Genomic DNA, 12,398 nt, shown 5'->3' on the forward strand with positions numbered 1-12,398 from the left:
TTTTGTGAACATATAAGCTTAATAGTATTTTCAAAAGGTTAGCTGTCATCTTATAAATGTTTAACATGCATCAAAATGGCATAAGCTCTGTGATTCAAAACCAAATTCTGCACAGCACAAGTGTATTTTAAGTGATAACAAACATATTTATTAAATATTTATCCTGCACACATTAAACTGGCTATAGCTTGCGTCTTGTCTATAAGGGGTAGAAGGAAAGATGTTAGAATATATTAAGATTCGGCAATGTTCCAAACCCTGTGGTAGATACCCAGACATACATCATTTAATTTCATACTTGTAGTAAACCTCTGCAAGGGATTGTTGTCCTCAGTTTGCAGAAGAAAATGAGACTGAGAGAAATCAATGGGTAACTTGCCCAGTGTCCTAACACTAACAGTTTTCAAGGTATGATTCAAACTGTATTTCTTTTAAGTTTTATTTATTTATTTTGAGAGAGAGAGCACACACAAGAGCAGGGGAGGGGCAAAGAGAAAGGGATAGAGAATCCCAAGCAGGCTCCATGCTGTCAGCACAGAGCCTGACGTGAGGCTCGATCTCACGAACCATGAAATCATGACCTGAGCCAAGATTAAGAATCAGATGCTTAACCAACTAAAACGCCCAACGTGCCCCAAAACTCCGTCTTTTTATTCTAAATCTAGTATATTTTTCATTACATTATGTTGCTACCCAACATTTTCATGAATCATTACACCAGGGAACACTTTGAAAACTTTTCAAGTCTTTGTTATGTCATTTTCTTACTTAAACCTTTTTGGTGTTACCAAGTTCAGGGTGGGACAGGGATGGGTAAATCCAACAACAGCAAGCCGAGAAGAGGTGGAAATGATACAACCCAAAGAAATACCACCTTTTGTAGAAACCACTGGATTCTGTGGGGATGGCAACTTGGTTAATAACTGCTGAAAATTTATTCCATGTCATCAAACAGATAATTATAGTCATCTTCAAAAAGAAGGTCAACCATATACATTCCACATGAATATAGTCTCATGCTTCATACTCAGCCTTTTCTGTTTCTTGATTTCTCCCACTTCACTGCACAACATTTAATTATTTAGGCAGTCTTTCAGCAAAATGTGTAATTTGTTTGCCCTCCCTGACTTTAACCATTGCTCTCAACTGTGGAGTTGTACTGAACATTTACTTTCTCTTCTTTCTAACCTGCACATCCCATAGTAACTCCATCATATACCCGGCCTTCCCTAGAGAATCCTAGAGATCATCTTTGAGTCTTCCTATCTGTCACCCAGTGGCTGTTTGTTTGGACTTGGAGTGAGACGGGCCAGAGCCTACCACTTAATTGCTGTGTGACTTTGGGCAATTTACTTGACCTGACAGTGCCTCAGTTTCCTCATCTATAAAACGAGGTAACAATAACTCCTCATGGAGGTAATGCAAGGATTAAATGTGATTATGCAGGGAAGCCCTGTCCCAGTGTCTGAAACATGGGAAGTGCCCATTAAGTAGTAGTTATTATTGTTACTTCTTGCTCTTAACATCCGATTAGTTACCAACTCCTGCTGGCTGGTTTAGCCTTCTAAGTGGTTCTTGAGTCTTCCTCTCATTTTCATCCCCCCTCTGCTGCCCCACATTAGGACTCTGGCCAGATTACTGCAGTGGCCTCCTAAATTGAGCCCCTGCTTCTGTGTCAAACCTATCATCCTCCATATCATGGCTTCCCAAGGGATTTTTTTCTAGAGTGTAATTTGGACCTCATTGCTTCCCTGCTTACTGTCCTCCAGAGGCCTTTAGGATCACCTATGAATTCCTCAACATGCAGAGAGATTTTTGTTTGTGTATTGATTTGGGGCTTTGTGACTTTTTGATGGTATATCAATAGCATTGTCTTTGTAAATAAAGGATTATGGTCTCTTTGTGAAACCTTACTCAATCATCCTGGCATTAGCCAGAAACTGGGAGAGAACATGAGAAAAAGGAGAGGAACTCACAAATATGTCTTTCCTTCTTTTCTTTCCCTCAGAAATAAAGAAAATCTAATAAAGTAGTTTTCATAAAATGAGGTTGCCATATTAATCTCAGAAAATAGAGATCAGAAAATACTGGAGCTATGAAAACATTATAAAGATTAGAAAAATTATTAAAGGAAAACTCATAAAACAAGCAATTTAATATTGGATTCATTTCTTGGGTAGAATGCCTTCCAGGTTAATGTAATGGAGCTGAGAAGTATTAGCAATTCCTCTTCACACCTTTACAAATCATACCCAGTTGTCAAAAAAAAGAGGCAGAATGCCTTGCTGTCAGCTCCATTACACAGCCCAGAATAATAGTTTAGCAGCCAATTTCTGCTATTAACAGAACTCAAGGGAAGGAAATGACAGAAAAGCAAGCCAAGGATGGTGAAACTAATTATGATGACAAGCATATTATTAGAGACAGGTAATGGGCAGAAAACTACATTATCATCAGTGTTTTTCTCAGCCCAGTAATGAAGACCATGCGGATATAGGCGTAAAGGGGCCTACTTGTTTGGCAGCAGGTGTAGAATAATTGGTTTGGTGTGAGGGCCTAGAAGGAGGGCAGAATACATACTGCAAATAAAGGTGGAGAGAAATGCCATGGACCTTCCTTAGATTTGGGTAGGAGATTTTTTTTCTTCTTTGAGATGCTTTGTGTTTTTTTTTACTGTAGAAACAAAAGCAAACTGGGTAAGAGAATTGTGGTACTGTTGTTCTTAACCCCTTCTGGGTCACAGAACTCGGAATCAGGTTATCCTGTGAATCTTTTATCTCCTTTGAAAATAGCCCCTTAACTCATGTATGCACAATTTTCAGAGCTTCAAGGGCTTATTCTTGCACCCCATTGGAGGGCTATTGCTACAGAATATTGCAAGTAACCTCCAGTGGATTGCTTAAATAAATAATGGTACATCCACAATACAGTGGAGGATTGTGTGTTAATTAAAAAGGAAACATACCACCTATTACCTCCTACCAACCTCTATGATATTATTATTAGGTGAAAAATGCAAGGTACAGATAGCATTCGTGGTATTTTAGCTGCTGTTTATTTAAAACACACACATTCACATATGTAGTTTCTTTGGAAAGATGTATAAAAAGTAACAAAGGTAGTCTTTATGAAGAAACAGGATTGGCAGGAGAGAATGGGGAACCTGGTTTTCGAACAGCAAAACATAAGCAGAATTAGGATGAAAAGCTGGGAGAGTTAGCTTTTGTCATCTTTGCCAGAGAGAGAGAGAGAGAGAGAGTGAGAGTGAGAGAGCGAGCAAGCACTGCTTCCCATGTGATCCTCAGTCTTGTGATGAGTAGAAATTTTATTTTTAAAAAAAAATTTTTTTTTAACGTGTATTTATTTTTGAGACAGAGAGAGACAGAGCATGAACGGCGGAGGGTCAGAGAGAGGGAGACACAGAATCTGAAACAGGCTCCAGGCTCTGAGCGGTCAGCACAGAGCCCAACGTGGGGCCTGAACTCACGGACCGTGAGATCATGACCTGAGCCGAAGTCGGCCACTCAACCGACTGAGCCACCCAGGCACCCCGAAATTTTAAAATAATAATACATGATTTTTCTAAATTGCTGTATTATTCAAGATTTCAATTCGAAGCTAATTATTTTGAACTGCATATGTCTAAAGACAAATTCAAAAACATAGATGTATGCACAGAAAATCCTATTAAATAAAATCACTGAGGAACTATATCCAATAAACAGTTTTAATTTTTCTAGTTATCTTATAGAAAGTTTTGGCTATTATTGCCTTTAAAAACCAACTAAAGGAACAAGAATTTTCACTTTCCTCCCCTTATTTTTAAGTGTTTTTTGGTTTGGTTGGTTGTCAGGGTTGTTATTTCAGCTTAATCTTGTAACTTTTTTCTTGTGATTGGCTTTATCTTACTGCATTTTTTTCTGTTACAAAGTAATGTTATACTGCTATAACAAGTCAACAATGCAAACATCTAGTGAAAGAAAAAAAAATGTATCTCCCTCCAATCCATCCATATCCTCAGAGGAACCAGTGTAAACAATACTGTATGTAGCTTTCCATGTCTTTGGACATTTCAAACCAAAGCTTACAAACATGTATACATACATGTACTTTTACCTACTTTTACAAACAGTTTTACCATACTATACCCTTGTCTTTTTTTTTTTTTTTTTTTAAGAGCGAGAGTGAAGGGTGGGCAGAGGCAGTCAGAGAATCTTAGCAGGCTCCGTGCTCAGCACAGAGCCAAACACGGGGCACAGTCCCAAGCTGAAATCAAGAGTTGGATGCTCAACCAACTAGTGGCCTGAGCCACCCAGGCGCCCCTGCCCTTTGTCATTTTTTATTTAACAGTGAGATTTATGGACTTCTTTTTAGGTCAGTAGGTCTAACTTCTTGTTTCCTTATACCTGCCTGATATTTCTTAGTATGAGTGTATCATAGTTGATTGAACATTTCCCCTATTGATGGATGGTGCTTTTAGATTGTTGGATTTCTTTTTCCTCTACAGAAAATACTGCAGTAAACACTGTCATAAACATTGCCATTTCTACTAGTGTTTTTATTTCTGAGGAATAAATTTCCAAAAGTGAGACTACTGGGTCGAAGGTTATGAACTTTAAACATTTTAATAGTACCAGTGATTCAGTTCTCTGCTTGACAATGCCTGGAGTTCCCAAACATGAGATGCCATCCTTATTTTATATATTGCCCACTTAGATTTCTGTTAGAAAAAAATAACCCTGTTCATAAATGGACATAACAAGTAAACTTCATACTAGTGTAGCTAAAGAGAGATTTGCATAGCATCATCAAGATGAAAATCAGGCCTCTGGTCCCACCTTCTTATTGAAGTGATGCTATTTGTCCTCCCCACTAATCTGCACACCTTGTCTGCATTACAGCCCTGGACAGCTCGCAGACAAGAGAGGCAGATGCTGAGCTCACTGACTCGGTGAGCACAGCTGGGGCAGGTCATCAAACAGACCCACTCCTGCCAAATAGCCTGCAGCACTAGAACACTGAGATTTCCTTGATCACTGTATTGAGAAATAATTTTTTTCCAGAGACATAGTAGAATAATTTTACATGATCTGAGTGCCAATTATTAAAGAGTAGCTAGTGATATTAAAGGTAAAGACGGAGAAAGAGTAGATAACTAGGAAGGACACTTTGAATACTTTGTTATATAAATTATATCTATACTACTTCAATTTAAGTCCTTAAGGTTAAAAAAAAAAAATCACTGGACCCTTGGATGCAGAAGATGAGGTTACATACTGTGCAGGATTTGGGGCAGGTGTCTGAGGCCAGTCCTCCAAACAGAGAGCATAATTTGGATGCCCCCTGTGATTGGCAGTGTCTTTTCCCTTTTGCCTGATGCCCCCTTTGTTCGTGCTCTCCCTCCTGGAATGTGAAAGAATGTAGGTGGTATACTGGCTCAGAATATAATATGAGTTGGGAAATAGCTGAGGTCATTCCATGCTCAAGATTTTCTTCCCCCTCCACACCCACCCAAAAAGACAACATCAACTAAAAGCCTGTACTAATAATCAACAGATTGTAGGCACCAGAAGGAGCTATTAAAGCAGAAATGCCACTTGAAAGGTAGAGTACAAGTGAACATTTAACAGCCTTACTCCTTTTTGTGAATTTTTGGTGCTTTTCCCAGTAGAAAACAAGAGCCCTGAGAGAATGGGATGTGACAACCAAGATAAGGGGGAGAGAGGGCAGTCAAGTCTCTGAACAAAGTCTCCACCGCTGCTGGGGGAAGAAAAGTGGGTCCTTGGAAGTCAGTGGGTTCCAACAAAGGCCTGGGAAGCAGAGTAAAGGCAATGATAGGGAGAGAGGTGAACAGAAGGGAAAGATCAGCACAAAGGAAAAATGCTGTGTTTCTGTGTTTGAATAAAATGCATGCCAGGATTACATAGGGTCTTCAGATTCTCTCGTTTTAGCTAGTATTACTCAGATGAACCATTCAGGGAGTCCACATTCAGGTAATATTTGCAGTAAAGAGCTTTAATACAATTGCACCTATCCCCTGTTATCCATTACTGTTTCCTAGAGACCACATGTATATTATTGAAGTTGGAAGGACTATTAGAATATGTAAAATCCAGTTGTTGGAAAGATGACCCTAGAGAACTCCCCTCCCTCACCCCCTGCACTCCAGTTTCATGCTGCAAACTGCTTCCCTTCTGCCCACACCCAGAGTCTCTAACCATGCTCTACGTTTTCCTTTCTCAGTAGTACTTTTCATGTAATGTGCCACGTGACCGATGTATCTATTATATTTATTGTTGATTATCTTCATCTCCCTGATGGAATGTAAGTGCTGTGAGGACAGAGTTCTTTGCTGTTCACTGAAGTATTCCCAGCACCTAGTATACTATTTGATTCGTAGTAGGCTTCCAAGCAATATTGAGCGGACAAAGTGAAAAAGCAAATTACAAAGAAAGACATAAAGTCCTGCTTTTTTGTTTATCAAAATACCTGTATAACAATACATGTAATATGGTAAAAAAATATACCAAGTTTTAATCATTACTGAAGAGATGGGATTATAGAAGGCTTTCCATCAAATATTTCTTAATGTTTCCCATTTTTATAATAAATACTCTTTTGGAGTAAAAAATAATGCTATAACAAAATATAGAATTAAAAAATGTATTTAGAGCTAAAAGGAGCTTTCTTTGTTTTGTGAGGACATAGGTTACAGTGGAATAAAGTTACACTATTGCAAGATCCTTTTTTTCAAGTTTGATACTGTTGTGATAATCTTGAGTTGGGTTTTTGAACATAGACAAGATTGCTTCATTGTGAGCTAATAGGTTTCCATAGAGGACTCCTCTAATTTTTTTTTGTTTTTGTTTTTCTCACTAGCCAGTAATAATAGTTTTACCTGGCATGCCATCTCAGGGCCATTCCTAGGCGGTAGAGAATAAAATGGGATTGTACTTTACCATAGTATCTTCCCACCTACCATTGTTACTGGCACATGGTAGACATCCTATATGTGAGCAAGTGGCTAGTGAGCAAGTGATCTCAGGTAAGGTTGCCTGAGAGCTGCATGGAAGGGAAGGTCAAGTATCTAGGGGCCGAAAGGCCTTCTTATCATTAGCTCAGCTCTTCATGTATCTTGAAAATAGCTGCTCAGCAAAAGGTGCTTATTGAACCACAGCTCATAATAGGCAGAACATGAATGCTGTTCATCACAGGAGCTGTGCTGTACATTGTTTTTATAGGGAGTATCTCCCTATAGTTAAGATTCCATAGAACAGGTGCAGAATTACAGCATATACTCATCCTGCTTCTTGGTGAGTAAAGGCAAAGGAGGCCTCAAGAGATCCTGTGTGCTACAGAGAGTATCCATTATACAGCATTTATTTTATTTTTGCTAATCTACTTATTTTTAGATTTCTCGTCTTTAAAAAAATGATATGGGCATTTCCCTAAAGTACTGAAAAGAATATTTACATTAAAGAAAAAAGATGGTTTCTTTCAGTAAAAAAGTTTGGTTAATTATGTCTCTATTTAAAATACTTTCTCTAGGGGCACCTGAGTGGCTCAATCAGTTAAACATCGACTTGGCTCAGGTCATGATTTCACAGTTTGTGAGTTCGAGCCCCGCATCGGGCTCTGTGCTGACAGCTCAGACAGAGCCTGGAGCCTGCTTTGGATTCTGTGTCTCCCTCTCTCTCTCTCCCCCTCCCCTGTTCACACTCTGTCTCTGTCTCAAAAATACATAAACATTAAAATTTTTTTAATAAAAAAATAAAAATAAATAAAATACTTTCTCTAAACATACACTGTCAATTTTAAATGAGTCAGTTAAGGTGGAGAAATGCCAAGTCCTGTATCCTTGCCCCCAAATGAAATATTTGAAGGAAGATGTCTTATCGTATTTCAGAGATAAAACATTTTTCATTTTCATGTTAACTGAAGTGTGGTTTTACTGAACGACTGACACTCTGCTCAGCAAAGTGTGCCAGGCACACTCTGTATCAGGGACGGTGCTAGGTAGGATGAGGGCCCTTGGTGAGCCTTGTGCCTGAGTTTTCTGGGACAGGCACAGGAGTGGGAGGGAGAAAAGGCCTTCTTTCCTGGGGAATCTGGGAGGCTTCACGATAGGGGGAAATTGGCTCTTTGTTTCAGTTGCCCCTCATTTTCAGGCAACACTTGCGAAATGACTGTACTCCCTTGAAGGATTGCTTCTTCATAATTCAAGATTGTCCTGGATATCTCTCATCAGAGAGGAAGAAAAGCCACATGAATTATTTACAGAGCACCAAGTTATTTCCTTTCATGAGCTCCGACTTTGTGTTTGTCTCTGCAAACTGAGATTTTGTTTATCCATGAATAGTTTTCCCTGGGGCATGAAAATATGACTCTTTAATTATGAATGAGGTTTTTTGTTTGAGTCCATGTTAACGAAAACATGCAAAATAAACTGTGTTTTTCATTAGATCCCTTTCAGCTCCCCACAAAAACAGAACCAACAAAAGAACGAGCAGTTCAACCAGCACCCACCAGGAAGCCCACTGTGATTCGAATTCCAGCCAAACCGGGAAAATGTAAGCACTAATCTGCCTTTTTTATCTGCTTCTCCAAGAGCCTGGGGAAAATATATACTAATTTATCAACGTCTGCTTTTGAAATTATGTGTATTCGGCCATTTATTATTATTTATAGTCCAAGCACATTTAAAAACAAGTTATTTTTTTTTCACAGTTCTTTAGACAGTTGGTACAGTAAATACGGATTTCATTTCTCTATACCATCATCTCTAGGCAGAGAGAATAGAGAGAGACTGAAACTCAGAACAATTGGAGTATCCTGTTAGTGCCTCTGGTAAAGATGGCAGAAAAGTCCGCTTGACCTTTGAACAACACAGGTGTGAACTTGTGTGGGTCCACTTGTACACAGATCTCTTACAATACTGTCAATATTTCCTCTTTATGGTTTCCTTAACATTTTCTTTTTTCTAGCTTACTTCATTGTAAGACTACAGTATATAACACATAAAACCTAAAATCTGTGTTATTGGGCTACTTACTTTATCACTAGGCTATATTAGTCGTTAAGTTTTTGGGGCGTCAACAGTTAATTTGGATTTTTGACTGCACCAGGGCGTCAACACCTCTTAACTCCCAAGTCGTTCTCCTATGAACTCTAATTGAAACTGACAGCAAATAAAGTTGTATGTGTCTCTCTGGATGGATACAGTATCTTATTCCAGTCAGCATAATCTAAGTGTAAGTATGCATGAGTTGTGTGAAGAGCAGTTAACCAAAAATTATAAAAACATAATCATGTATTAAACATTTTTAAAATTAGCATAACACAACATTTTTATACTGTTTTCTTCCTTGTTTTTTTTACCGGCACAATAAATGAAATTTTGTATGAGCCTATATATGTACCACGAAGAAATCTAATATTTATTGTAAAAGAGAAGCCAAGAGGGCCAGGCCCATTTATTTGAGACCCTGGAGATTATTTAAAAGTGTGTGTAAAAGTACATGTATGTGTACACGCACGTGCATGGACGGTGCGTTCCAAAGCAGTTCTTGGCAATGCTTGGAGTGATCACACAGCTTTCTCCATGAGCTTCTGCTATCGTTTCATTTCATTCGGTGCATTTTCATAGACCAGATGCATCCTTGTTTTTTATCTAACAGGAGATCCTGTCACTCCATTCCTCCTCATAGCAGATCAAATGTCCCCAGTCCTTCACCTGTAGCATCCGTGGGTTATTTTGCAAGCATACCCTGGAATGCCATGAAACCCCTTTAGTTTATGGGTGTGGTTTCTCTATAAAATACTACCCAGATGGATCATACTGGTTTTGGTCTTTTGATGGTTATTAATTGATGGCTCTAAGCCAAATAGTGAAAAGAGTGAACTGAGTTACTGTGAAGAATGAGGAGAAGGAAAAAGTCAAGGGTACCAAACTCTGGTGGGTCCTCGCTTCTTAGGAGGTTATGTGGTAGATTAAAAAACTGGTGGTTCATTTCTTTTGACAGCATTATATAGTCCACAAATCAGTGGGCTATAGAAGTATCACAGACATTGGGTTGTTTGCCTGCTTGCCGTTACCTTGTTAAAATGTATCCTAGATTTTAACAAGTGTAGTGAAATATAATGATAATAAATGTTGCCTGAAGCTCATGTGGGTTTTAAGCAATACAGTTTTTATATTTGAATTTATTCTTCTGCTGTATCAGGGTCCCCAAGACCCCCAGGTTTGATGATCACTAGAGGACTCACAGGACTTAGCACATAGTTATGTTCACAGCTGTGATTTATTACAGCAAAAGTATACAAAGCAAAATCAGCAGAGGGAAACGGTACATGGGGCAAAGCCTAGAGGAAACCTGGCACAAGCTTCTGTGTGTTCTCTCCCAGGGGAATCACAAGGGCTATACTTAACTCCCCCAGGAACCAGTTGTGACAACACAGGTGAAATGTTGTCAACCGAGGAAGCTCATTAGAGACTCAATGCCCAAGGTTTTTATTGGGGGCTGGTCACATAGGCACCTCTAGCAATTTTGGCATGTTCCAAAATTCCAGATTCCCAGAAGGAAAGCAGGTATTCAGCATAAACCATATTCTTTTGTTTTATCAGTTCTGGGGATGGTGGGAACCTTCCCAAAGCCCAAGTTCCCAGATTCCAGCAAGAACCAACCTTGGAAGCATATCTTTCTGAGAATAAGCAGTCTCAGGCCTGCTATGTTCATTCTTTTCTGCATACTTATAAATTGGCTTAATAGTCCTGAAATCCTGGGGCACCTGGGTGGCTCAGTTGGTCAAGCGTCTGACTTTGGCTCAGGTCATGATCTCACAGTTCGTGAGTTCGAGCCCCGCATCGGGCTCTGTGCTGACAGCTTAGAGCCTGGAGCCTGCTTCAAATTCTGTGTCTTCCTTTCTGCTCCTCCTCCACTCATGCTCTGTCTCTCTCTTCTTCAAAACTAAAGAAAAACATTAAAAAAATTTTTTTAATAAAAAATAGTCCTGAAATCCTGAAAAGGATATATATTTCTTAAAGTTTATTCATTTTGAGAGAGAGAGAGATAGAGAGCAGGGGAGAAGCAGAGAGAGAAAGAGAGACAGAATCCCAAGCAGGCTCCACATTGTCAGCACAGAGCCTGATGCGGGGCTCAAACCCACAAGCCATGAGATCAAGACCTGAGCCGAAACCAAGAGTCAGACGCTTAACTGTCTGAGCCACCCATGCACCCCCTGAAAAGGATATATTGAGGAAGCACCTTTATTATTCTGACAAAGTTCCAGGAGCTGTTAGAAAGTTGGATTCCAAGTGCTGTCTGTGAGAGAACTGAAGTGCCTGTTTCTACAGCGCTGTTTCTATTTACATCAAAAACCAGCTCCCCAGAATTGTACTTACCACAGTTATTCAGCAATTCATATGTGCCTTGGTGTCGGAAGAACTTGGAACAGTCAGGCGAAGAAAGGAATAGCTTTGTGAAGCAAAACTCCTTGGCCTTCTTTGAACATGTCAGCTCTTTCCTCTTGAAATTTGTTTCTTCTGACTAGGATGTCCTTTCCCCAGGTATGTGCATGGCTCCCTCCTTCAACATTCCTTCAGGTCTTTGCTCAAATGCCACTTTTCTCATTGAGACCTCCACCGACCACATTATTTGAAATTGGAAATCTCCACCTTCCCCCCTCACATCCATACCTGATAACCCCTATGTCCTTTCCTGCCAGTAAGGCATCTCCTCTCTACTTTCATATTCTTACTGCTTTGTACCCTTAATTGTTTGTCGCAGCAATACAGCATCCTAAATGATTTCAGCATCTCCTTGTAAGAATAAGAAAATTGTTCCACAGAGAAAGTCCTCAAGATGGCAACTCAGTTGAAATCTTCCTATGTGTCTTCATTTCCAGAGTAGCCCTGCCGCTCCCTAAGAATGCTTGCCTGTCTCTAAATCATTGTTTTCATAGTAGCTGGCCTGGGTATTTTCCTTCTTTTGAGAGTGTTTCCTGTCTGTAGATAAAATAGGAACCTGACAAACCATCCTCTTGTTATAGGTATTTCATGTGAAGTGAGAGCAGAGAGTGTTCATTTGAAAGAATGAAAAGAATTCCCGTCTCCTTTCCGTGCCTAAATCACCATTAGCTTTAGCCTCCTTTAGTATGTTACAGTCATCCTTTCTCCAAGTGTTTTTGCACACAGATTTTAATTAGTTGCCACTAATTAAATCTGATCTTTTCCTTCTTTTTAAAATAAGCTGGGGGTATACTATCACTGAGTTAAGGATGTAGTTTGGATGTGAAGATATTGTTTGTTAAATTGAAGGCAATTAAACCCATTAATCTGGAGCTAATGAATTAGAAAACACATTCAATTATTTGGATGGGGGAGGGTTGGATACACAACC

The 12,398-nt window shown here is 39.4% G+C and overlaps 1 protein-coding gene across 2 annotated transcripts in view; it reads left to right on the forward strand.

Moving 5' to 3' along the window:
- The window catches only part of SH3D19 (SH3 domain containing 19), a 186,871-nt gene that overhangs the window by 141,997 nt on the left and 32,476 nt on the right, over positions 1–12,398 (forward strand). For both annotated transcript variants that reach the window (XM_042983776.1, XM_042983777.1), the window contains one exon: positions 8,463–8,570. In XM_042983776.1, coding sequence (XP_042839710.1) covers positions 8,463–8,570 — 108 coding nt within the window. The remainder of the gene's footprint in view (positions 1–8,462; positions 8,571–12,398) is intronic.

Source organism: Panthera tigris, chromosome B1 (genome assembly GCF_018350195.1).
Source record: "Panthera tigris isolate Pti1 chromosome B1, P.tigris_Pti1_mat1.1, whole genome shotgun sequence".
NCBI lineage: Eukaryota > Metazoa > Chordata > Mammalia > Carnivora > Felidae > Panthera > Panthera tigris.